A 27,399-nucleotide genomic window follows, 5' to 3' on the forward strand; every position below is an offset into this window, starting at 1 on the left:
TTCAGATATAAAAGAATGATTCCACTCTTTTATTTATAAAGAATTTTCCAGGTATTGCTGGTAGGCACTGAAAATACAAAGCTAAAAGATACAAGCATAAAACAGAGAGTTTAGATTCCTTTTTGTGAAACATCCCATGTGCCCCTCCTAAAAACACTGTTACTGGCCATCTCAACATTATGCACTCTCATCACATCCAGGATCTAGCTCTAAATGGTGACTTTCCTCAGACTGGAGACACTGGACATGATTCCCTTCTCTTGTGGAGTTTCTGGTGTCTAAGAAGGCTTGAACGCCTGCTAAAATTTCTGTTGCATATGCTACAGGTATAAGGCTGCTCACCTGTGTGGGTTCTCTGGTGTTTAATAAGGTGGGAGTTCTGAATGAATCTTTTCCCACATTCATAACATTTAAAGGGCTTCTCTCCAGTGTGAATTCTTAGGTGTGTGTGTAGATTTGTGTTATGACTAAAGCTTTTTCCACACCATGAGCATCTATATGGTTTAATTCCTTGGTGTGCCATTAAGTGCTTATTAAGATCTGAACTCCATCTAAACTGCTTATCACATTGTTCACATTTATAGGGTCTCTCTTCGGTATGAACCCTCTGATGTTTAATAAGGTCAGAGCTAACTCTGAAGCTTTTTCCACATTCCTGACATTTAAAAGGTTTCTCTCCCTCACAGCCTTTCCCATGAACATCAACAGGTTTTGGAAGCTCTTGTTTACAAGTTTTAAGTTTCTTTCTTTTCCTTCCTGGAAAAGCACGAGGTCGTTTCCATACCCTGCATGTACCACCATGATTTACATCGCCCATTGTTGTCTCAGCATCTTTCATTGTGGCCTTTCTTAATACTTCGCATCCTGATGGTTGTATCTCTAATGTAGGAAGAGATACAGGTGGGTCATTTCCAGTGTCATTTTTGAGCTTTAACCCTGTTGGAATAAACAGAAGAATCAACCATCTGTTTCCCAGAACAAGAAAACTGTAGGCATGGAAGAAAAATCAATACTGACAGCTTTTTAAAAATACAGAACAAGGGATTTTTGGTCCAATCTGGACAAAATGGCACAGACCCATTTTTCCCTGGTCTTCCTTTCTGGGCACAACTACAAATCCATTCAAGAATGCAAGATACAATGAACAGAGAATTCTATAAAGTGGTAAGAGGAAGGCAAAATGGTTTGGGACTCCAGGACTAGAAGAGTAACACAGTAGGTATCTTACATCCCCACATCCAAAAATGTAGGCAACCCAGATCTCGTGTTTTCCAAATCTCAACTGAGCAACAGAAGGCTACCTGAATAGGCTCAGTCCATCCGCAATCGGAAACGGGAAACCGTCTGACAACATCAGAACTCCAATCGGAGACATCAGATTTGTCATGCAGAACTAGCAAGATGGACCTAGCTAACCAGCCACTAGCAGCCGGCCCCAGGAAGCCTCTTCATCCCTACGGGTCAGAGATTCCCACTGAGAGACACTCTAGCCTAAGTAAAGATTTTCCTCATTCCTCACTCTCGGGCAGCATGAGCAGGAGCACATGGGAATCCCAGCAGTACCACATAAATCGAGGAGACCAAAATAATACCATAAAGGCTCTGAAAATTAAGCTGTCACTAGACACATATTCCACAAAGTAGAAAAGAACTTACATGCTAAACTAAAACAGAGTGACTGCCCATTAAAATATTTAAATAGGACTCAGACTCTCCTAACATAATAGACAAAATGATCAGGATACAAAAAAATAAATCACACGGCACACGTAGAACCAAAAAAAAAAACAAAAAAAACACAACTTGAGTGTGAAAAGGCAATCTGACGAAAATGGAATCAGATTGGTAATCAAAACCAGAAAGGCAACAGAAAAATTTTAAATATATGGGAACAAATGGAAATATACTTCTAAATAATCCATGATTCAAAGAGAAAGTCTCAAGGGAAATTTAAAAATACATACTTAAATGAAAATGAAATTATATAATATAATCAAAATATGTGGAATGCAGCTATAGGAATGCTCAGAGGAAAATGTATAGCCCTAAAGGCACACAACAGAAAAGAGGAAAGCTCTCAAATAAATAATCTATGTTTCTACCTCAAGAAACTAGAAAAAAAGGAAAATAAAAATTGAAGGAATAATAAAGATCACAGCAAAAATTAAACAAAAAACTTGCTCCTCAAAAAATTAAAGGAACTGATAAACCTGTATTAACTTAGGCAAAAATGAAAGAAGATGCAAACCATCCATATCAGGAAGGAACTGGGTCTATCACTACACGTTCTGCAGCAATTAAAGAGATAATAAGGGAATACTATCAGCAACTTATGTTCACAAATGTTAAAAGTTAGGGGGAAATGGGTAAATTTCTCAAAATCTACAAACTACCAGAATTCAACCAGTGTGAAATAGATAATCTGAACAGCACTCTGAAAATTAAAACTTGAATTCATAATTAAAAACCTGCCAAAACAGACATCTCCAGATTCATATAGTGTTACTGGAGCATTCTACAAAGTATCTATACAATTAACACCACTTTTATATCATCTCTTCCAGAAAACAAGAACTATTACCCAAATCATTTCATAAGGCCAGTAATTACCCTGATAACAAAATCACACAAAGACAGTACTCAGAAGGAAAACTACAGACTAACATCTCCCATGAACTTCAACACGAAAATCCTCAACAAAATATTGGCAAGCTGAATGTAACAGTATGTAAGCATTATATACTGTGATCAAGTAGGATTTCCATATTTGAAATCAACCAACATAACCCACCATATATCAACAAGCTTTGAAAGATCATAATCCCATTGACTGACACAGAAAAGTATTTGACAAACCCTACATCCATTAACGATAAAAAAACTCAAGAGGGACTTCCCTGGTGGACCAGTGGCTAAGACTCCACATTCCCAATACAAGCGGCCCAGGTTCAATTCCTGGTCAGGGAACTAGATACCGAAAGGACGCAACGAAGAATTTGTATGCCACAACTAAGTGTTCACACACTTCAACTAAAGAGATCCCGAGTGCTGCAATGAAGACCCAGCACAGCCAAAAATAAATAAATAAAACCCTAGGAAAGTTAGGAATTATTATCAACCTGATAAAGTATCAATAAAAACCCTGCACTAACATCATATGTAAAGGTGAAAGACATAACGTTTCCATGATAAAATTGGGAAGAAGGCCAGGATGTTTGCTCTCACCATTCGTATTCAACATTGTACCAGAAGTTGGACCTACTGCAACAAGGCAACAAATAAAGAAAGAAATAAAAAAGCACTGTAGATCATGTGACTATGTATAAAAACCCCAAGAAATTTACCAAAAAAAACCTTCTTAGAACTCATGAGCAAGTTCAGTAGGGTCACAGGATAAAAGAAGAAAACATAAAATTATAGGCAGACCTATGTAAAAACACTGAACATTTGTTTTAACAAAAATTTAAAATAATACCATTTACAGTTATGCCAATGAAAATTAAATGCTCCTGCATATACTTGGCAAACATGTAGAGGATCTGCACACTGAAAATTATAAAAAGTAGATGAACAACTATACTCCAACAAAAACATAGATAAAATAAATTTTTTTCTCTATCAAAAAGCTGGTGATGGGACTTCCCTGGTGGTCCAGTGGTTAAGAATCCACCTTCCAATGCAGGGGACTCAGGTCTGATCCCTGGTTGGGGAACTAAAATCCCACATTCCCCAAGGCAATGAAGCTAGCACCCTGAAACTAGAGAGAGCCCTCGAGCTCTAACTAGGGAAGCCTGCACACCACAGTAAAGACCCAGTGTAGCCAAAATAGATAAGTAGATAACATTTTTTAAATGATGAAAGAAATCAAAAAAACTTGCAAAACATACTGTGTTCATTGTTTGGAAAAATCAACACAGTAAAGAGATCATTCCTCCTCAAACTCACATATAGTTTAATGTTATTTCTAGCAAAATTCCAAAAAAGTTTCTTATAGATAAGCGTATTCTAAACTTTACATGTAAAGGCACAGGCCCTAGCATAGCTTAAAATAAAATTTAACTTGACAAAAGAATAAAGTGGGAAGAAAGACTCTATTTGATTTGGGCTTTCTATATTGTATAGCTACAGTAATCAAGACAGTGCAATATTGGCAGAGGGATAGACACATAACTCGATGGAACAAAACAGATACACAAGTATGCCCAACTGATTTTGACCAAAGTGCAAAAGCAATTCAATGGAGGAAGGCTTTTTCAATAAACAAGGCTGAAGCAACTGGACCTACACAAGCAAAAACACAAATGAGCTTCAATCTAAATTTCGTATCTTATATAGAATCTACTCAATATGAATCACAGACTTAAATGCAAACTTAAAAAACTTTTAGGAAAAACATAGAAAATTTTAGGGATCCATGGCTAGCCCTGATAGCAAAGATACAATCGGTAAAAAGAAAAGTGAAAAACTGGGCATCAAAATAAAAAACTTACTCTGTGGAAACCCATGGGAAGAGGATAAAAAGAAAAATATACAGACTTGGGGAAACTACTTGCAAACCATATACGCTAGAAAGCACTACAATCTATACAGGAACTCTCAAAATTCAACAGTTAAAAAACAACCAAATGAAAACCATGGCAAAGGCCATTTCACTGAAGATAATATAAAGATGGCAAATAAGCACATGAAAAACTACATCATCATCAGCTATTAGCGAAATGCAAGTCCAAGCCACAATGAGATAACATTACATACTTAACAGAAAGCCAAAAAAAATTTTAAGTGGTAATACTATTAAACAATGGCAAGAATGTGGAGAAACGATCGCATCCATTGCTGGCTAGGAAGGTCAAATGATGCAGCCACTCTGAAAACCAGTTTAGCATTCAACATCTGATTACCATATGAAACGGCAATTTCACTCTTTCACTCTCTATCCCAGAGAAACGCAAACTTACCATCTCTACACAAAATTCTGTACAGGAATGTTCATGGCAGCTTTATTCACAATAGCCCCAGACTGAAGACAGCAAAAATATCTTTCAATGGTTTATCAATATTACAGAACACTTCTCAGCAGTAAAAATGAATGAACTACTGATACACACAATAACTTAGATGAATTTCCAGGGAATTATTGTGAAGGAGAAAAGTTAATCTCCCAAAGCTGTATTTTTGAAAGGACAAAATTTTTAAAAACTGTAAGCAGATCAGTGGTTGGCACAGGTTGGTGACGAGGTAGGGTGTGGGAGGGAAGGGTGTGTTGTTGTATTGATAAAAGGGCAACAGGAAGGATCCTTGTGGTAATGGATCTGCATTGGGGTGGTGAATATACAAACCTCCACGTGATCAAATCTTATATAACTAAATACATACACACCCACCAATGAATACAAGGAAAATGAAAATATGAATAAAGTCAGTGGACTGTACCCACTTTATTATCCTGGTTGTGACGTCATGTACGTTTGCAAAAGTTATCACTGAGGAAAATGGGTCAAGTGTATATGGGTTCTTTGTGTTACATTTTAAATATGCATGTGAATCTACAAGTCAGTCAATAAAGAGGTTAATTTTTAAAAATATAGAGGAACAAAATCTTAAAATTGTTAAGCCTTTATAAAGGCTCCTATTAAGGAATTTTCTCCTCTTCCTATATGTACGTTTACCTCAAAGAGACTCTCCAAGAATGTCCTGGAACTCTTAGGGACGTTGGGTCTATGGTTCTTGCCCTTGTGCTAAACAGATCACTTTAAGTTTAGGGTGCAATGATAACGCTCTGAGAATAAAACTTGGAGGTCATGGACTGCCATCTAAATTCCAGACTATTTTCAGAAAAAGTGAATAACTCTTTATACTTTTATTTATTCCAAACATTTAAATGGGCAGAATCTTAAACTCAGTATCTTCTTTATATTCTACCGTGGCTGTGGCTGGATGTGCAATGAGGAAGCTAGGAACTAACCCTAAGGACACATGGAAACGTCGTGGGACAGGAGTCCTGTGGTATTCCAGCAGACCTGGTTAGAGATGAGGCGGCAGAGACCAGGATGGTAAGAGCAGAAGAGGTTGAGACATGGTTGTATTCAGGACCTATTTTGAAGACAGAGTTAAGAGTACTTGCTTCCTGATTGGCTGGGGGGTAGGGTATAACAAAAGGACTGGAAAAAAGGATAACTTAGAGTTTTGGGGCCTGAACAACTGGGTAAACTGTGCTTTCTACGGACATGGAAAAGATCTGGCAAGAGTGGGCTTGCAGGGTAGGGCAAGAGTATGATAGATCAAGCAGTCTACTTAGGAGAAAGAGGTGTATTTGTAAAAAGCTCTCCAGGTGATCTGGATCTGCCTTCCCTCTCCCTCACACCATCAAGCTGAGAACCAACCCACTGCTGGGACACTGGGACACTCACAGGTGTGCATTTTCCATGACCTGAGGATGTAACAGATTGCTCAATTGCTGTACAAAGGAAAGGAAGACTCTTTACCTACAGAGGCGACATCCTCATAGACATCCTGCATTACATCAAGGTAGAGGGTCTTCTCATCAGGGGTCATTATTTTCCATTCTTCCTCGGAAAAATACAAGGCCACATCTTCAAATGTCAATGGACTCTAGAGAAGAGAGTAAGTTGTAGTTCAGTACTCGCTACAACAGAAGCCGTCCTATCACTCATTTCTGAATTACATGGGAGGCCAGTTACCAAAAAAGTTAAGAGAAGATTCAAGGGAAAAGGAGTGAGATGACAGGAAAGGTGCCCAAGAGATCAGTACACAGCTTGGGAGGTGCCCAATCCCACAGTGCCAATCCTAGTTGCCTAGGGAACACCCGGGGCTAATGTGCCTCAGAGAATCTGTTGTGTAAGGCAGGATCATGGGCAGCAGAGAAAAGCAGACAAGGCCACATTCAGGCTGCCTGAAAATACTTGTAAAGTACAGCTCACCAGGGACTGAGGCCAGGTGAGCTCAGATGCCATGTTCCAGCTTGGGGTGATTTTCTGTTTAGAAAAAGTTGGACTCTCTTCAGCAGGCACAGCTGTGGGGAAGAAGCCAGAAAAAAATATATATTTTCTGTTTATGAATACCCCAAACCAACTTCTACAGTTTAGGACTCCCTCAGTAAAGACAGCTCACCTTCACATGTGTGTGTGCACATGCAAGCTCACACATGTGCACCACAAGTGGCCTTCTCATAAATTAGAACCAAAAAGCCACCACTCCATAGAACTGGTTCCCAGTTTTCATTAAATGAAAGGAAATCCACTGCTTTTCCTCTCATTAAAGAAAATGTTCACTGAGCTAGGCAAGCATTAGAGGTGTTTGAAAATTAAAACCTTGGTGGGAAACATGGGAGATTTCTTTTATCACTTTTTTCCTGGTGTACAATTCTCTTCCCATTCTGCCACTGACAGCCCACTTCTGATCCCAATTTCTCCTCTAACTTCTAATGGTGAGATGACCCCACCCCACCTCCCGGCCTTGTCCCTGCTCTACCTTCTTCTCCCCTCCCAAATTTCTATAGAGAAAGGTCCACATTGTGAATACCAGGGTTCTGTGGTTTGGATGCTTCTGTACCCCAGAATGGCCTTCACCTTCACCCACCACGGACCTACTGTACTCCCACTAGACAGTCATCCTAACTGAAAGCATGACTGGGCACCTGGAAAATTCCCATGGAATGCTCCCTGAACCAATTACTATCACAGCTCCCAGGAGAAGATAATTATGATGAAACTCCTCACCTCCTTCATCCACAGGCTGGCTTTCTTTGTGAGTATTCCAGCCCAGCTCCTGCAGTACCTGGTATATGTTCGAACATTCTTCCTGGAACACACCCATTGGTTGGGGCTCTGCTGGCTTCCACTTAAAGCCTGGGGCCACTGCTGTTCCTCCCAAGAGCGCTGTGTCATTTCCCAGTTCATGGGCTGTGACCTAAAAATAACCCATCCTCATTAGAAAAGAGCTTTTGTTTTTGGGGTGGTGATGGAAGAACAAACAAGAGTAGAGTCCAGGTTTGGGGAGCGTGTAAGGAAATTTTTAAAAATGAAGAGATATTGCGCCATGATTTTCTCACAAGGAACTGTACACATGATCTGGGAAAATCAGATTAAAATGAGAGAAGCTATGACTTGCTTGCCTCCACACCTCCTTGGACAGCCACAGCTCAGGCCAAGAGCAGGGTAGGGGTAGGCTGCCTGTTCTCTCACTGCCTCCAATCTCTTGCTTTCTAGACTTGGATCCTTGCTTTAGTGGACTTTTATTTTCTAGTTTCCTCTAAAGAACAACAAAATGAATAAAAGAGGGTTTTCTGTCAGTTGGATTTTCCAATCCTCCCACGTCCAGGAACAATTTCATGGAGAAAGGGGATGCAGCGGAGGAAAAAATGGAGGAAGAGCTGGATTCAACTTTCCGCCATACACTTCAGGTGTATAAGACACTTGTGCTCCTCAAGGCGGGGCTCTCAAGGAGAAGTAGGCTGCCATCTCCCCAGGGCAGACCTGGTTACCCACTCACCAGCAAAGCCAAGGCAAAGCATGAAGGCAGGCCACGGAGACACTTTTCTCCTGGCCCTGAGATGTGTGTTCCCAGCCCAGAGAGCACCACACCTCAGCATTCAGATTTTCTCCATTTTACTGTTAGCTTTTTTCTTCTTTCTGATCCTTGTTTCCCTTTTCTCCTTCCATTTCTTCTCTTTCTTTGCAGTCTCCCCAGAAAGGTTTGATTTATACTTTGGCTGCTACCCACTCCTGCCTTTGAGCCTTAAAATCCTGCATTCGGAGGTTTTTTTCTCCCTTCCTAGCATTTTCTTGCCTTTTATTTCTTGGCTGCTAGGTCCTGTCTCCTTGGCCATGCTAGGCCAGGCCCACCACCTTCAATTCACCCTGGCCCTAAAGAGGGCAAAATGCATTTCTTTTTCTAAGGCCAGGAAAAGACTCTCAGGAACTCCCCAACCTGGAAGCTGTCACTGCAAGCCTGTGATTTCAGATTGCACTTAGTTATTCTAAAGGAACAACAGAAGAGTGACTTAATCCATCTCATTCTCCAATTATTGACCCCACTTTCACCCTCTTTCACAGTGTACATGTAAGGAATCTTTCTGCTCACCTCATTGCTTATTCCACCAGATTCTCTCTGAAAGCGGTCTACCAGGGCCACAGCCTCTTTGACGTTCTGTGGCTGATACTTCTGCACCCAGTTCTGGATATGACTGGGCAGAACGTCCAGGAACTGCTCCAGCACCAGCAATTCCAAGATTTGCTCTTTTGAGTGGATCTCTGGCCTCAGCCACTGAGAGCATAATTCCTGCAGTTGGCTGACAGCCTCATACGGTCCAGGTGTGTCATGGTAACAGAATCTCCGGAAGTGCTGGCGAGCACTCTCAGGATGAAGACTGCCCATCTGTGGGCTGGATTTCTTACTCTTATTGGAACTCTCTTTCACAGACCTCTTAGTCCCCTGTAAAACCTCCACATGTGGGTACAAGCATGCAGGCGCCTTCACAGGGCTCATCATTATTTGCTCTGGGAACAGCTTTTCTCCTACTTGTGACATCCTCCTGGGCCACCTGATAACTGAGGCCTTGTCAGCTTTGGTACAAAACCAATGAGTGGATCTTCTCCCCAAGGGCACTGAGAGAGGGGAGGAAAAAAAAAGTACACATCAAGAAGAAAGCCACATGACGCACATTTACTTACTTATCAGAGAAGAAGAACAGAAAGTTATCAGAAAAGGAGGAACAGAAAGTAACCGTTCTGCCTCCTCTTTAAAATTAACTGCCACTCCTGAAGGCTCAAGACTCAGGACATGTTTTCAACCTTTCCTCTGTTACCCAACTTTGAAACAAATATACAACTCTGGAAAGACAAATGTTAGTTCATCACTTTTTCTTTAAGGTTGAGGAATAAAAAACTTACATGCATTTGCTAAAAGGAGCTTTGATGTTATCCAATACTTAATCTGTGCACTTCCTGTCCCACCTTTATAAACAGGGGTATTTGACTTTCTCTACATTTTAATAGATCATTCCAGTTTCTTATCCTCAGTGAGATGAGGGACAACTGCTCTGTCCCTTCATCTTCTTATGCAGACTGATTCCTTTGCTTCATGGAACATCTAGATTCTCTTTTCCATCATATTAATACTGGAAGGGAAACTGAGACACCCAGATCAGAAAAAAATTAGAGAAAAAGTAACCTTATTCCTTTCAGCAAGTTTGCCCCACTAACCTATTAGATGGCATTAACACTGCTTCTTTGGCACCTCCTGGGAACACATATGAATGTCACTGTACCCCTTTTTCAGAGAAGGCAAAGGCACCCCACTCCAGTACTCTTGCCTGGAGAATCCCAGGGAGTGGGGAGCTTGGTGGGTTGCCATCTATGGGGTCGCACAGAGTTGGACACGACTGAAGCGACTTAGCAGCAGCAGCCCCTTTCTACCTATGTATGAAAATTTCTGCTCACTTTACCAGAAAAACTGACAGCTGGCTTTGTTTACAAGATATCCAAACGTCACACTCTTTAAAAAAAACAAACAAACAAACGGAGAAACAGTGACAATTAAGGTTCTTCGGAAACAAGAAAGGTCCTAGAAAAGGTAACCCTTGTCTTGACTTGACATTTCCTCAGGGTCATAGAGATTTTTAAGCAAGGCTGACGATGGCCTTGAGAGTCTGATTTTCTCAGAGGGGACCCAAGAGAAACAACAACAAAGCTCTTTCAAGGAACCCACAGGTATTCTAAGAAATGGTTGGTTCTTGATGCCTATCTAGGTCGAGAAGTACAGGGACACTTCCTGCATTTCTCTGTCAGCAGAAACTAATGTCTTGGAGGCTGAAATGACATCTTTCTCGGAGCTTCCCTGATAGCTCAGTTTTAGTAAAGAATCCGCCTGCAATGCAGGAGACCCCAGTTGGATTCCTAGGCCGGGAAGATCTGCTGGAGAAGGGATAGGCTACCCACTCCAGTATTCTTGGACTTCCCTTGTGGCTCAGGTGGTAAAGAATCTGCCCACAATGTGGGAGACCTAGGTTCGACCCCTGGGTTGGGAAGATCCCCTGGAGACGGGAAACGCTATCCACTCCAGTATTCTGGCCTGGAGAATTCCATGGACTGTATTCGAAAAGAGTTGGACGCAACTGAGCGACTTTCAAATTCACCATAATATGCTCATAAGCCAGCAGAAACGGGCAAGTTTCGCTGGGTGCACTGGTAGGCCTTTCCGCCCTATGGCCCACCTACACCTTCTGGGTCCAAAGTACCAAAAGCTCTCCACACACCAGCAGCCTCTGAGTCTACTTCAGCAGCAACCCTGGGTTTGTCTCCACACAGTGTACAAAAGTTTGCTTCCGGAGGTTAGGTATGACTGTAGGTGCCTGCCTGAGTACCGGCCTCCTCTAGAAGAGGTATCGCCGGGTCTCAGACCCGCCCGCCGCCCGGCAAAGAAGCCACAGCGAAAACGAAAATGCCGAGCCCCGGCTAACTTCCGCCCTTCCCCCCACCCCCGCTCACCGCAACCCAGCTGGCTCGTGAGGTATCTCTAAGGGTATGGCTCGTTATTTCTCGAGGGTCTCCTGACCAAACCCCCAAGGAAAATCAGCTTCCTGATTACCTCCACCCAGCTCTGACTTCCGTGGACGCCACTTCCCTCTTCCTGGGCTCGGCTATGATGTCACCACACCTCACGCCGTCGTGGGGAGGCAGGGAGGTCCGGGTTCCTGCGCCCCCGGGGGCGGTGCTGGGAAGGCGCGAGGCCCCGGGAGCGCACGGACCTTCGAAGTTCAGTCCCCGGCGCGACCCCTCTAACGTCTGGAGACCGTACCCCGGCTCGCCATTTCGGGGTCTCGTGCTGTGGGCCGGGCGCCGACCGGAAAAGAGAGGATGGCTTCCGGTGGCTGCGTGATATCCGCGCCCATCACCGCCCTCCCCAGACCTGTGTGTTCGCGCCCGCGCGAGTCCGGAAGTGTCCCGCAGGTCCGCCCCATCCTGGGGTCAGCCCCGGATGCAGACAGTTCAGGTCAGCGTGTCTCGGGCTCACGGGAGTCCTAGCGGCGCCGCGAAGGAGGCTGTCTTCTGCGAGCGTCCCCGATCTCAGACCCTCCGACTTGCCGCGTGTCTTGCGTCCAGATTGTTACAGAATCACGTTCCAACAGCCGGTGGCTTTTTCTACCGGGAAATTCGCCTGGTTAGGACCCCTATCTCCGAAAGTCATCACTAGAATTGTCCCGGACTCGAGTTAAGAGGCTTTTGGTCCTCCTGGCCAGACCCCTCGCTGGATCAGGAGCAGCAGTCCCTGATATTTTAAAAATCCTTTTCTGGTTTGCAGGCACGTGCTTCCCAACTATTATTGTTTATTCTTATTAGATAGGTTTTAACCTCATGGTGTCCCATTTATATTTCTCTTTGACATATAAAGAAATTCAGATACAGGACGGGGCGTCCGCACAGTCACGTGGATTACAGGTGGCAGATTTTAGACCAATGTAGGTCTCCTGTTGTCATACCCCATGCTTTTGCTACTATATTATGCATCCCTGAAGGACAGGACTCTTGTTTCATCTTACACGTCCTGTAGTGCTTAGAATAGTTCTTTGGAGAAGGCATCTTTCTAAGAACCCGGATATCTCAGGTTGTCAGTGTCTCCAAATTTTCATTGTTTACCCAGTATTGAGCCATTTGGTGGAGAAGGCAATGGCACCCCACTCCAGTACTCTTGCCTGGAAAATCCCATGGATGGAGGAGCCTGGTAGGCTGCAGTCCATTGCGTCGCTAAGAGTCGGACACGACTGAGCGACTTCACTTTCACTTTTCACTTTCACGCACTGGAGAAGGAAATGGCAACCCACTCCAGTATTCTTGCCTGGAGAATCCCAGGAACGGGGGAGCCTATTGGGCTGCCGTCTATGGGGTCGCACAGAGTCAGACACGACTGAAGTGACTTAGCAGCAGCAGAGCCATTTGGACAAAAGTTATCTATAGGAATCGAAGAGGAGAAAGTATGTGTAGCTCAGTGGTACAGTGAAGATGAAACTGACGTCAGTGTGAAAAATCAGTGTGAGAAACTCCTCTGGCAAGGATACCAGAGATCTACATGCCAAGGAGGAAAATAAACAAGGAGTGCCTGTCCGCCTTTTAACATGCAAACTAAGATTACACTCAGAAGATAAGGTTAATCCTTATTTATAGAGCAAAGCTGCCCAAAAGTGTGAGAGGACACCGTGCATTATCTGTGATGTAAAACTAGTAAACATGTTTGCTTCACCAGGGAGTCGTTTTCAGAATGATTCTTTCAAAGCTGTGTTCCTGAGGTCAGGCATTTTCAACCGAATGTTTTATGACAATAGAAGAAAAGTCAGAGCATTGTTGCTTCTGGATAATTCCCAGGCTTACCTTTCAGCTGGGTCACTAACCAGTGAGGATGGTCAGATAAAGGCATTTTCTTTTTCCTCTTTTTTAAATAGTGGGATTTGTAAACCATGTGAAATTTAATATTAATCTGCTCAAAGTTATTCCTTATAATTGTCTTCAATAGAAATTAGATTATACAGTTAGCCATTTAGAATGAATGTGGAAATAAGTATAATGATCTCTTCAGTTTTCCTTATAACCTACTATGGCTTATATGCTTCAAAGAAAAGAAAAAAAAAGTTTAAATGACTAGAGACTCCAGGAAGACAGGTTGTAATTCACTTAAATTTCATTACATATTATTAATATGATTAGTGGTTTAAGCATACATTGACCCGTTTTAAAACATTTTTCCATTATAAAACTCTGCATAATTAAAGGTTTATAGTTTACTTATAATTTAAATCCATAACGCCTAGATCCCTTCCATACTTATGTTTTGTCTAATATGTTTGAAACACTAAGTAAAAAAGAGAAACTATGTAAAATCTGTGTAAAAAGGATTTTCTTTCCTCTAAACACTTCAACTTTGAGTCACCCAAGGAATCAAGATGAGATCCTGAGCAGCAAACAACTTTATAGGTGGACGGAAGAATACTGGAGTGGGTTACCATGTCCTCTTCCAGGGGATCTTCTTGACCCAGGGATGGAACCCGTGTCTCTTACATCTCCTGTATTGGCAGATGGGTTCTTTACCACTAGTGAAAGCTTACCAGAAGAGGGGCTGAATTGGAGACTAGGTGAAGACCCCTGTTGGAATGCCTTTTTAGTGCCTAAGAGCAATTATATGGGCCTCCTCTTTGCTCCGGCGTCAAGGGAAACATTCCAAGTAGGAGCAACATCAGTTTGGTGACATCATAAGATCTGTATGGGGGCTATAACAGTGGCTGCAGTGGGGAGAGGGTACATCCTTATGAGACTTACCATTCACATCAATTACCATCTTACCCAGACAGAACTGCATGCTCACTGGTTCCGGTTTTGTTCCCTGTGACTTCTGCACTGATGTTCTGCAGAACCGTGCTGGTCACCCTAACTTTGCCTCACTCTACCAGGAACTGCCCAACACCCCCACAATATCTGAACATGTATTGTGGCTCTCATGTAGTAGGCAAAAGGATCACTTCACATAGGAAGGTGTCAGATTACCTACCACCTTTCTTACCTTAACCAGGGGAGAACTTCACTTCCGGCCTGGAGACCCCTCCCCCTGCCACCCACCACCTCTCATCAATGCCCAGATTACGGAGCCCAGAGTCCCACTCGGTACCTGGTGTGATGCACACCCAGAGCCATATGTTCATCGATCACGCTTGTAGTCATCACAAATAATAACATCTACAAGTGGGAGCTTTTTCAACATACATATCTTACTGAAAAACGTAAGCATTTTACAAATGCTTCTGCCAGCTGGGTTTGTCTCCTCCAAAACACTTGGGAAAGGGCTTGCATGTATCTTTTCAAGCTAGCATTTTTCTTTTTCTTTTGTGATACGTACCCAGGAGTGGAATTGCTGGATCATATGGTAGCTCTATTTTTTTGTTTGTTTGTTTCTGAGGAACATCCATATTGTTTTCCATAGTGGCTGCACCAATTACATTTCCACCAGTGGTGTAGGAAGATTCATATTTCTTCACATTTTTGTCAATACTTGTTACAGCTCTTCTTTTTCATAATGGCCATTCTAACAAGTGTGATGTGATATCACATTATCATTTTGATTTGCATTTCCCTGATGGTTAACAGCATAGTGCATCTTTTTTTTCTATTTATTTTTTAATTAAAAGATAATTGCTTTCCAGAATTTTGTTGTTTTCAGTCAAACCTCAAAATGAATCAGCCATAGGTATATATATGTCCCTTACTTCTTGAACCTCCCTCCTATCTTCCTTCCCATCCCATCCGTCTACTCTAGGTTGTGGGTCTCAAACAGAGACCCTGTTTGATTTCCCTGAAACATACAGCAAATTCCCATTGCCTATCTATTTTACATATGGTAATTTAAGTTTCCATGTTACTCTCTACATACATTTCACCCTCTTCTCCCCTCTCCCTGTGTCCATTAGTCTGTTCTCTATGTCTGTTTCTCCACTGCTGTCCTGCAAATAAATTCTTTGTTACCATCGTTCTAGATTTCGGGTATATGCATTCAGTTCAGTCGCTCAGTCGTGTCCGACTGTTTGCCATCCCATGGACTGCAGCATGCCAGGCTTCCCTGTCCATCACCAACTCCCGGAGTTTACTCAAATTCATGTCCACTGAGTCGGTGATGCCATCCAACCATCTCATCCTCTGTCATCCCCTTCTCCTCCCGCCTTCAATCTTTCCCAGCATCAGGGTGTTTTCCAATGAGTCATTTCTTTGCATCAGGTGGCCAAAGTATTGTAGTTTCAGCATCAGCATCAGTCAATGAATATTCATGACTGACTTCCTTTAGGAGTGACTGGTTAGATCTCCTTCCAGTCCAAGAGACTCTGAAGAGTCTCCTCCAACACCACAGTTCAAAAGCATCAATTCTTCAGTGCTCAGCTTTCTTTATAGTCCAACTCTCACATCCATACACGACTACTGGAAAAACCATAACTTTGACTAGATGGACCTTTGTTGGCAAAGAAATGTCTCTGCTTTTTAACATGCTGTCTAGGTTGGTCATAGCTTTTCTTCCAAGGAACAAGCGTGTTTTAATTTCATGGCTGCAATCACCATCTGCAGTGATTTTGGAGCCCAAGAAAATAAAGTCTGTCGCTGTGTCCATTATTTCCCCATCTATTTGCCATTAAGTGATGGGACCAGATGCCATGAGCTTAGTTTCCTGAATGTTGAGTTTTAAGCCAGCTTTTTCTTCCTCCTCTTTAACTTTTACCAAGAGGCTCTTTAGTTCTTCCTCGCTTTCCGCCATAAAGGTGGTGTCATCTGCATATCTGAGGCTATTGAGATTTCTCCTGGCAATCTTGACTCCAGCTTGTGCTTCATCCAGCCTGGCATTTCTCATGATGTGCTCTGCATAGAAGTTAAATAAGCAGGGTGACGATATACAGCCTTGACATGCTCCTTTCCTGCTTTGGAACCAGTCTATTGTTCCATGTACAGTTCTAACTGTTGCTTCTTGACCTTGACCTTCTTGATATATGCATTAGTGTACGACCTTTATTTTTCTCTTTCTATTTACTTCACTCTGATAGGTTCTAGTTTCATCCACCTCATTAGAACGGACTCAAATGCATTCCTTTTATGGCTGAGTAATATTCCATTGTGTATATGTACCACAACTTCTTTATCCATTCATCTGTCAATGGACATCTAGGTTGCTTCCATGTTCTAGCTATTGTAAATAGTGCTGCAATGAACAGTGGAGTACATGTGTCTTTTTCTTTTTTTTTTTTCAGGTTAGCTTTCTGTCGTTTGTAGTTTTATTAAAAATTCTCAATAATTCTAATGTGTAAATAAAGGGAAATCACCAATGAAATTTTAAACACAGCCTCAGCTTTTAAAAAAAGATAAAATTCTAAGCCAAATATCCTCACCACCACGTTGTTAGTAACATTCACACTCAAATGGCTTACTTTTTGTTATAAATTTTTTTAGAATGGAAACCTACTAGTGCTGGGTTTTGAACATGGAGGAAAAGCAAGTGCTAGCGTGGCTGTTGGCCCCTGGGCTTTAGTGGCCTCCCCCACCCCACCTGTCAAACCAACATTCACATTCTCTTCTTACTAATCCCTTCTTAAAGCTAAATTCAACTCCCCCTTATCCAGGGCAAAGATTCAGAGTGAGAGGGAAAATGAGGACATTACTAACCCCAGCTAGTAAACTGCAGCATTATTCTACTGCTTCTATGAGTGGGGCCATCACTGTCAGTGCCTCTTCTTCTTCCTGGTTCTTGTTCCCTGTCTTCTCCAATCACCACCATTGAACGTGAACACTGACATTAATGAACACATCAGTGAGACTGGAGAAACATTCCACCAGGACAATAGCAGGCAAATGGAAGCATGGCTTGAGTGGTTACTTTGCCAAAAACTGCTCAGTGAGCTACCAAAAATTAGATACTAATTTTCACCCATGAAGAGAGTCAGTGGCAGAGTCGAGTTAGGACTGATTAGTTGAAATTTAATAGCAGACATCTGGTGCTGGAGTCTTTCTTTTAATGAAGGGTCTTTCCAAGGAAGACATCTGAGCAATCACAGTTTCTCATATCAAACAGAACCCCAAAATAGACGGAAATGTCTACAGTAGCTCCGGATCCTGGTGTGCCCATGTTCCTCCTTGAAAGCATCTATTTACTTTCTTAAATTGTGGATGCCAGTGGAGAGGAACCAGGTGTACATTCCAGACACTTAGACAACATACACAGGCTGAGCCGTCTGCCTGTTGAGTACACAGCTCCGGGTTGAAGAATTTCTAGGGTTGTTAGAAGAATACAGAAGACTTCAGAGGGAGCAGGCTCTGAGGTGGACGCAAATACCTAAATCCACGTGGCCGCACTTCTAGGCGCTCCAGCACGGTGATAAACCCCAAACACACACACACACACCAGAGCCTCCGCCGCCCTCCACGCCCGCACCTCGGTCTCCAGGCAGGCGGGCACTCGCGCGCGCCCCTGGGCACACTCGCCACCCACCCGCATCCCGCTACGCCGCACGGCCGCGCCCGGCGGTCCCCACGTCCCCCTGCCCGCCCGCCAGGGAAGCGGTGGCTCCCGGGCTGGGGGCAGGGCCGGGGGCGGGGGGGGAGCTGGCAAGGGAGGGGAGCGCCGCGGGGCCGGGCCTCGGCGCCTGGGGAGGGGAAGAGGGGCGGGCACGGGGCGGCCTGTCTTTTTCAATTTTGGTTTCCTCAGGGTATATGCCTCTGAGTGGGATTGCTGGGTCATATGGTGGTTTTATTCCTGGTTTTTTAAGTAATCTCCATACCATCTTCCATAGTGGCTGTATCAATTTACATTCCCACCAACAGCACAGGAGGGTTCCTTTTTCTCCACGTTTATTGTTTGTAGACTTTTTGATGAGGGCCATTCTGACTGGTGTGAGGTGATATCTCATTGTAGTTTTGACTTGCATTTCTCTAATACTAAGGGATGTTGAGCATCTTCTCATGTACTTGTTAGCCATCTGTATGTCTTTGGAGAAATGTCTGTTTAGGTCTTCTCCCCACTTTTTGATTGGGTTGTTTGTTTTTCTGGTATTGAGTTGTATGAGCTGCTTATATATTTTGCAAATTAATCCTCTGTCAATTGTTTCATTTGCTATTATTTTCTCCCATTCTGAGGGTTGTCTTTTCACCTTGTTTATAGTTTCCTTTGCTGTGCAAAAGCTTTTAAGTTTAATTAAGTCCCACTTGTTTACTCTTGTTTTTATTTCTATTACTCTAGGAGGTGGATCATAGAGGATCTTGCTTTGATTTATGTCATCAATTGTTCTGCCTATGTTTTCCTCTAAGAGTTTTATAGTTTCTGGTCTTACATGTATGTCTTTAATCCTTTTTGAGTTTATCTTTTTGTGTGGTGTTAGGAAGTGTTCTAATTTCATTCTGTACATGTAGCTGTCCAGTTTTCCCAGCACCACTTATTGAAGAGGCTATCTTTGCCCCATTGTATATTCTTACCTGCTTTGTCAAAAATAAAGTATGGATAGACGCATGAATTTATTTCTGGATCTTTTTCCATTGGTCTATATTTCTGTTTTTGTGCCAGTACCATGCTGTCTTGATGACTGTAGCTTTGTAGTATTATCTGAAGTCAGGAAGGGTGATTCCTCCAGCTCCATTCTTCTTTCTCAAGACTGCTTTGGCTATTCGGGGTCTTTTGTGTTTCCAAATGAATTGTGAAGTTTTTGTTCTAGTTCTGTGAAAAATGCCATTGGTAATTCGATAGGGATCACATTGAATCTGTATATTGCTTCTGGTAGTATAGTCATTTTCACAATATTGATTCTTCCTACCCAGGAACATGGAATATCTCTCCACCTGTTGTTTTAATCTTTGATTTCTTTCATCAGTGTCTTATAATTTTCTGTATACAGGATACAGTTCTTTTGTCTCCTTGGGTAGGTTTATTCCTATATATTTTATTCTTTTTGTTGCAATGGTCAATAGGATTGATTCCTTAATTTCTTTTCCTGCTTTTTCATTGTTAGTGTATAGGGATGCAAGTGATTTCTGTGTATTGATTTTGTATCCTGCAACATTGCTAAATTCACTGATTATCTCTAGTAATTTTCTGATAGTATCTTTAGGGTTTTCTATGTATAGTATCATGTCATCTGCACACAGTGAGAGCTTTACTTCTTTTCCAGTCTGGATTCCTTTTATTTCTTTTTCTTCTCTGATTGCTGTAGCTAGCACTTCCAAAACTATGTTGAATAATAGTGGTGAGAGCATCTTTTAATGTACCTGTTGGCCATCTGGGCTTCCCTGGTAGCTCAGAAGTAAAGAATCTGCCTGCGATGTGAGAGACCTGGGTTTGATCCTTAGGTTGGGAAGATTCGCTGGAGAAGGGAATAGCAACCCACTCCAGTATTCTTGCCTGGAGAAGTCCATGGACAGAGAAGCCTGGCCAGCTACAGTCCATGGAGCCTGCAAAGAGTCAGACACAAGTGAGTGAGTAACACTGGTCATCTGTATGTCTTTGGGAAAATTTCTATTCGGATCCTCTGCCCAGTTTTAATGGCACTATTCACTTTTCTGCTCTTGAGTTGTATGAGGTTTTTACATATTCTATTTCTTCCTTCAGGTGATCTTCCCTACCCAGGGGTAAAACCTGGGTCTCCTGAGTTGCAGGCAGATTCTTTACCATCTGAGCCACCAGGGAAGTTCCCATATTTTTTTTGGATATTAGCCCCTTATCAGATATATGACATGCAAGTATTTTGACCCATTTAATAGTTGCCTTTTCATTTCATTGATGGTTTCCTTTGCTGGGCAGAGGCCTTTTAGTTTAATATAGCCCTGCTTGCTTATTTTTTGCTTTTGTTCCTTTGATTTTGGTGTCAGAACCTCCTGACTTCTTCTGTGACCATGCATAGGAGCATACCAATCACTCTAATTCTGCCTTACCTTAGCAGGGTCAGGAGATTTCCTTAAACATTCTTATAGTCCTCAAATATGTATGTGTGGCCTTTGTGTTGTGGCCCAAAGGATAATTTCTCATAGGGATCTATTTATTTACCTACTCTCTTTCTTTCCTTAATGAATTGTTAAGCCTCAGAAATCACCAGTTACGCAGGGCAGTTTGAGAGATCTGGTATCTCACAGTGGGGCATTTAGTCATCTAGTATCAGGGAGGCAAGGAAAAGATGAAGAGAGCATGCGGTTCCTCTAGTATGTGCCAGGAAGACTCTCATCTATTGGCTTGACATAGGCTTCTTACAGCCACCTGATATGCCCTACAGCACCATCACACAGCACACCACATGGCCTAGTACACTCACTTGCATTGGCTGGAGTCACCTGCAAAAGTTTCTTTTCCTATAAGGCTGTGTATTCTTCATGGACCTAGAAACTGAAAACATTATTCCTGCATCGGGGATGTCTCAATTATCTTACAAGCCAATAAAATGGAGGAATACAACAGATCCAAAAATTGCTTATTTAGTGTTATTCATAAGGCCTTCCAGTTCACCTTTGAAAGCAATTTCCTGCACATACTCATATAGGGTTGATTTTGAATTAATTGCATGGTGGTAGGAAAGAGACAGAGAAGGCAATGGAACCCCACTCCAGTGTTCTTGCCTGGAAAATCCCAGGGTCAGGGGAGCCTGGTGGGCTGCAGTCCATGGGGTCGCTGAGGGTCGGGCACAACTGAGCGACTTCACTTTCACTTTTCACTTTCCTGCATTGGAGAAGGAAATGGCAACCCACTCCAGTGTTCTTGCCTGGAGAATCCCAGGGACGGGGGAGCCTGGTGGGCTGCCGTCTGTGGGGTCACACAGAGTCGGACAGGACTAAAGTGACTTAGCAGCAGCAGCAGGAAAGAGAAGGGGGCAGAGATCGATTCTGATTGTGTATGGGTTGATACTTATTGCTCATAGATGATGAGAACATGCAGTATCTCTGTATTATTTTTCAACTTCCATGTGTTTTGATCATTGTCATGAAGTTTGTGAAATGCAATCTCTTTGGTGAGAAGCTACAAGTTCAGGCCCTGGTGCACATGAAGTGCTCTTTTAGCTCATTAGTCTCTGGAGAGCAAGAAAACAAACCTCACAGTGCACAATGTGCCTCAGTGAGACGGGGTCAGAGGTGCTCTGGAGATGCAGTTTCATCCTAAACTTTGGGATTTGTTGAAAGATATTGAGAGAAGAATGGGATGGCTATATTTATGAACCACATTATCTAGGAGAAGGAGGGTGAACTTGGCATTGGTTGGGGTGGGGCTGAAAACCTGGGAATGGGTAGACAGTGACAGGAATCTTGTAGAGAGTCAACAGCAACATAAGTTGTATCTAAACCAAAGCAAGGCTAATGGGGGATGGATTCAAGAAACAACAGGAAGTGGAGTCTTACTTACTGGATACATGAGGGAGAAGGACACAGCCAGTAAAGAGACGACTCCTGATTTTGGAGTGGATGGTGGTGACACCACACAAGATAGGGAACTGAAAAAGAAAAGAAGGGTATTTTGGGTTTTTAGAAAAGACAAATTCAATTTGGAACAGTTTGACTATGAACACTTGAGTGTGCCAAAAGCAGCTAGATCTCTGATGAGAATCTGCTTGGTTACCACTAAGGGTTGGTTCTTGATATTGCAGGGTAATGAACTCATTTTTGCAAGAGTCAAAAATTAAGATATACTCACCAGAGACTGATCTACAAGCTAGAATGCCAATCAGAACTACAGTGGGAACTATAATCGTCAGGGTAAAATACCAACACGAATTAGAAAGCAGAAAATATTCTTGAGGGAAAGTGATGCCAGAACAGATGTATTTTAACTGGGGACCTCAGAAGCCCCAGGTGAAAAATAATAGTCTGCAGTTCCATAAATCTTCCAGAGGAAAACAATGTGGTTGACTTTGCAGGTTTAAGTCCTCTGTGGCATAAAAGGCTGAGCAAATCCGTATGCTCCATGGAGCACACAGGTGATGGAAAAGCATAGATAGGGATTGGTGGAGGCAGAGGGCAGAACCGAGGGAGGGCAGGAATCTAGTGGAGCTCTCAGCCTTCAGTTGCCCTCCCAGCGGCCCCCCTCCCCGCACCCAGAAGGAGAGGCAATAGTACCAACTGGCTTGCTCCTGTGGCTGCGGGAGGCCAAAGCTTCAGGTACACCAAAGAGACAGCAGGGGGAGGCTGTGAGGGGGTTTCAGCTGTAGTACACCCTGAAAGTCGCAGGGTGGCTTTGTCTTTCCCAAATCCAGGGAAGGTTGATGAATAGAATCCCTTCCATTTCCTGTGTTCTTTTTTCTTCCTTTGGATCTCGGCTACCCACTCTGTGCAGCTGAGGGCAAGCAGATGAGAACTGGGTGAAGGAACTACAGATGAGGCGGAAGGAGTGAGTTGTTTCCGGATGGTGCACAGTGGAGGCGCCCCCGCAGCCGGGTTGACACAGAAGCTGCCACCCACCGAACCCGTCCCAGGATGAGCCAGGCCCTTACCCATACTCGTGGCCACACTGGACCCATGACAGTCGCCAGGTGGGTGCTACCCACGCCAATTTGACCAGTCACGAAGCTGCGGCTCAGAAAGGCCGAGTGGCCTGCCCTGGTTAAGTGGTAGAGCTGCTGTGTCTAAATAGAGAGTTTATGCCCTTGACCCTGACGCAGTGCTGCGTTTTGACGTCCTGAGACTAAGCAGCTCTTCTGACCAGCTCAGAATCAAGCTGATCACTAACGAAGACGGGTCCTCATGGATAGACTGCTTCTGCGTGTCAGCCACTGTGCTCAGTGTCCACTGATTGATGTGATGTGAATTGCCAACACAACACCCCCAGGTTTTCTGATATAATTCAAAGAATCCACCAGTAGATGGCGCAGCTCCACTGGGTTTTCGAGTTCTAGGAGGCTCTGCACACTCACGTTGACATATATTCCTCCCACTCCCTTCGTGTGTCCCAAGGCCTCTCTTCTCTTTCTTATCTTGCCCTTATCAAAACTGGCTGTGCACGGATGACTGTCCCTGTCGCTGAAGGCCTTGGCAACACAACACCTTTAGGGCTTTCTGATGTAGTTCGAGGGATCAACAAGCAGATGGCGATGCTCCACTCAGAAATCTGAAGAATGTAATGGATTCCTGCTGCTGCTGCTGCTGCTGCTGCTGCTGCTGCTGCTGCTGCTGCTAAGTCGCTTCAGTTGTGTCCGACTCTGTGCGACCCCATAGATGGCAGCCCACCAGGCCCAGCCGTCCCTGGGATTCTCTAGGCAAGAACACTGGAGTGGGTTGCCATTTCCTCCTCCAATGCATGACAGTGAAAAGTGAAAGTGAAGTCGCTCAGTCGTGTCCGACTCTTAGCGACCCCATGGACTGCAGCCTACCAGGCTCCTCCGTCCATGGGATTTTCCAGGCAAGAGTACTGGTGTGGGGTGCCATTGCGGTTCCTAAGTTATTTATTTTGGCTGTGCTGGGTCTTTTCTCTGGCTACAGCGAGCCAGGGCTACTCTTGGTTTCAGTACGTGGGCTTTTCATTGCCGTGGCTTCTCTTGTTTCGAAGCACAGGCTCTAGGGCCAGAAGGCTTCAACGGTTGTGGCTACCTGGCTTCATTGCTCTGTGGCAAGTGGGATCTTCCTGGACCAGAGAAGGAGGCCTTGTGCAGTGAACTGGCAGGATAATTCTCAACCACTGAACCATCAAGGGAGCACTGGAAGGTGAAATCTTAACTGCTGGATAACCAAGGAAGTCTCACAAGTCATGGATTTAGATGCAAGGACATATGACAGGGGCTTGGTTGCAGAAACAAGACATGAACTTGTCCCCTGGGACCAGAGGGGAATCTGCCACAGGGTACAACTGATCAGAATCGTGCAGAAAAGCCTGAGCTGAAAGTCAGGAGACCTGGATGCTAATCTTGGCTCTCCCACCCATTAGTTTTGTGGTTTTCGGTACATCACTGTAAGTCCTTTTTTAGTTCATTTAAACTACAGTTTACTTATGTCAACCTTTCGACTCTCAAGATATCAGGGAGTAGTGCTTTTCAAACTCTAATGTGCACGGGAATCACCAGTTATTATGAAAGTGTAAGTCCTAATTCAATAGGCCTGTGGTGGAGGCCTCAGAGTGACAAGTTCCCAGGTGATACTGATGCTGCTGGTCCCTGGACCACACTTTGAGTAGCAGGCAAGCGTCCACTACAGAAGTGGCTCAAGGGCGCTCACTGCTGGTGTGGAGGCCAGAGGCAGGGCTCTAGTCACCAGCCCCTCCCCAGCTTCAGCAAGAGCAGCTTGTCTTTTGATGTCCTGAGACTGAGCAGCTCTTCTGACCAGCTCTGAATCGAGGTGATCATAACAAAGATGGGGTCTTGTGTACAGACCACTTCCACGAGTCAGTCACCGTGCTCAGTGTTCAGTGATTGATGTGTACTGGTTCACATGTTCCTCAGAGAACCATGGAATTACTCACCATCTCGCAGATGAAGTGAACGACAGAGAATCTGAATGTGCTCAGTCGCTCAGTCCTGTCTTACCCTTTATGACCCCCCATGGACCATAGCCCGCCAGGCTCCTCTGTCCTTGAAATTCTCCAGGCAAGAATGCTGGAGTGGGTAGCCATTCCCTTCTCCAGGGGATTTTCCTGACCCAGGGATCGAACCCACCTCTCAAGTGGGTTTCAAGCAGATTCTTTACCACTCAGCCACCAGGGAAGCCCAGAGAGTCTGAAGGACCTGGCCAAAGTGACTCCGCTCAAGAGTCTGGGTTCGAACCCAGCTAGTTTCCCCTCCCAAGTCTGCTCCAAGCACCACGTGCCTGGTGTATAAGAGGTAATGACAATTTCCAGTACTGCTGGTGTTCTGAAAAGTCCCTGCTGACTTAAGGGGGTACCCTGCATCCCAGATGTATTTGCAAATCTTGTGGTGTGCATAGAAATCTGAAGCACATAGTCAGTTCATAGATTCTTATTTGCTCAAGATCTTGCACCTCCTAGAACTTGAAAACCTGTATATCTCGTCCTCACGGTTTGTTCATTACAGAAAGCAAATTCTGCCAAAACTTGGTGAAGGCTCCATGCTCCAGTCCAAGGCTGGCCAGAGCTGGTGGATCCCTTGAACTATATCAGAAAACCCTGTGGGTATTGGGTGACCAAGAACTTCATTGACAGAAGCAGTCATGCATATGCAGTCAGCTGTGTTTTTTAAATTGAAGTACAGCTGATATACAATATTGTGTTAGTTTTAGGAGCACAGCAAAGTGATTCGGTTTTATATATGTATATTCTTCTTAAAACTTTTCTGAGTTATTAGAAAATAGTGAATATCGTTCCCTATGCTTTACAGTAAGTCCTTGTTTATTTTATATATAGTAGTGTGTATACTGGAGAAGGCGATGGAACCCCACTCCAGTACTCTTGCCTGGAAAATCCCATGGACGGAGGAGCCTAGTAGGCTGCAGTCCATGGGGTCACGAAGAGTTGGACACGACTGAGCGACTTCGCTTTCACTTTTCACTGTCATGCATTGGAGAAGGAAATGGCAACCCACTCCAGTGTTCTTGCCTGGAGAATCCCAGGGACGGCAGGGCCTGGTGGGCTGCCATCTATGGGGTCGCACAGAGTCGGACACGACTGAAGTGACTTAGCAGCAGCAGCAGTGTGTATACGTTAATACCATACTCCTAATTTATCAAGGGTTTAATTTCCAAAATATACAAACAAATCAGGAAACTCAATATAAGAAAATGAAAAAAATGGGCAGAAAAGCTAAACAGACATTTCTAAAAAAAAAGACATAGATGCTAAGGGGATGAGAAGAGAGGTCTTGGGGCACAGAAAGGGAGTGGGAGGAATGGTGCCAAGATGAGGTTGTAGAGCCTCTGCTTTAGCCATATAACTGGGATTCCCAGGGTGACAGAGACTGGCTTTCTGTTAAATTTGACCTTGCAGAAAGGGCGCCCGGCAAGGCAAAGTCAAACTGCAGTATTTTGCAGGTGGCATGTACATGGAGATTTGCCATCATCATGAAGTCACAGAAAATGAGAAAACAGAAACATAGAGAAAATAGTCTACTGGTCTCAAAACATCAAAGAGAACTGAGAAGTTGCTTCCCTGGGGCCTGCACTACTGTGCCTGTAGGCCAGGAAACGGGTGCAGGGAGGCACGGTGCCATGCCCACATGCCCAGAGCTGGTGATCTGTGGAGCTGGAACCCACCCGGCCTTTCATTCCTGGGCTGGGGCTCTGCCCTCTGTACTCCTGAGTGCAAAACCCTGTTGTAGAGAGAGGTAGGAAAAGCAGGATGGAGAACACTCCACGGGGTCTGGGTTAAGGATGTGCACAACATCTGAATAAAAAATGCTTTAAAAAGTGCTCTGATCTGCCGTGGTATTCACCTGGAAACAACTTTCGATAAGACTTTCCAGAACAATTGCCTCGAGAACATCGATGGAATTACCTTCCAGTTGTGTCTGGGGCATTCATTGGAATTCCTGCCACATGTGTCCTGACATTTCTTTTTAATCTACACCATGTAAAAATGCAATCTTTGGCTGCCAGTCTCTGGGAACTGGGAAAGTCACCTATGGCTCTGCTGCTCCGGGTGGCCAGGCTGCTCTGAGTTAACCTTGGACCTGGAGCTGGCCATAGCAACGACACCCTAGATTACTTCCTGGGTACACGAGGGGTCGCATTCCTCCTGACTGAACCCTCCCATGAGCCCTGCACCTATTATGCTCTCACATGGTCTGTGTGGGCTCCTCTGTCTGGTCCATGGGTTCGGTGCTCAGGGCCTACTTTGGGGTCGGGCATGGAGAGGAGCCCAGGAAATATGTCTTGCCAAATGAGCGGCTGAGGGTCTCTGAAGAATCGCCTTCCCTGAGGCCCTCTGGGTGCCACTGTGACCCCATTATCAGGGTGAATGTTA

General features: G+C 44.0%; 2 protein-coding genes across 8 annotated transcripts in view; both read right to left on the reverse strand.

Annotated features, from left to right (window-relative positions):
- Positions 1-21,988, reverse strand: LOC139181079 (zinc finger protein 75D-like). Of its 7 annotated transcripts, none has more exons than XM_070783834.1 (7): positions 11,608-11,894; positions 9,912-10,150; positions 9,103-9,626; positions 7,740-7,929; positions 6,942-7,033; positions 6,486-6,612; positions 1-936 (listed from the first exon to the last, which is right to left on the reverse strand). In XM_070783834.1, the coding sequence occupies exons 3-7, from the start codon at positions 9,547-9,549 to the stop codon at positions 227-229; spliced, it is 1,566 nt and encodes a 521-aa protein (XP_070639935.1). In that variant the 5' UTR covers positions 9,550-9,626; positions 9,912-10,150; positions 11,608-11,894; the 3' UTR covers positions 1-226. The 7 variants fall into 7 exon arrangements, with proteins under 7 accessions (XP_070639935.1, XP_070639937.1, XP_070639934.1 ...); XM_070783836.1 differs by lacking the exon at positions 11,608-11,894 and adding an exon at positions 11,508-11,591; XM_070783833.1 differs by lacking the exon at positions 9,912-10,150 and having other exon boundaries at positions 11,508-11,894.
- LOC139181081 (small integral membrane protein 10-like protein 2A) overlaps positions 14,754-27,399 on the reverse strand; it is an 18,459-nt gene continuing 5,813 nt past the window's right edge. Inside the window, exons 2-3 of the mRNA XM_070783843.1 lie at positions 21,907-21,994; positions 14,754-19,973 (exon numbers count right to left, since the gene is read on the reverse strand). The gene's annotated coding sequence lies outside the window, so the exon portion shown is untranslated. The remainder of the gene's footprint in view (positions 19,974-21,906; positions 21,995-27,399) is intronic.

Source organism: Bos indicus, chromosome X (genome assembly GCF_029378745.1).
Source record: "Bos indicus isolate NIAB-ARS_2022 breed Sahiwal x Tharparkar chromosome X, NIAB-ARS_B.indTharparkar_mat_pri_1.0, whole genome shotgun sequence".
Classification (NCBI taxonomy): Eukaryota; Metazoa; Chordata; class Mammalia; order Artiodactyla; family Bovidae; genus Bos; species Bos indicus.

Coding starts and splice junctions, on each gene's coding strand:
- LOC139181079 (XM_070783834.1), bottom strand. CDS start 9,549: ATGTCACAAGTAGGAGAAAAGCTGTTCCCAGAGCAAATAATGATGAGC. Junction 7,034..7,739: donor CCAGCCTGTGGATGAAGGAG/GTGAGGAGTTTC, acceptor TCTTCCCCACAG/CTGTGCCTGCTGAAGAGAGT. Junction 6,613..6,941: donor TCACCTGGCCTCAGTCCCTG/GTGAGCTGTACT, acceptor TCTCTTCTCTAG/AGTCCATTGACATTTGAAGA.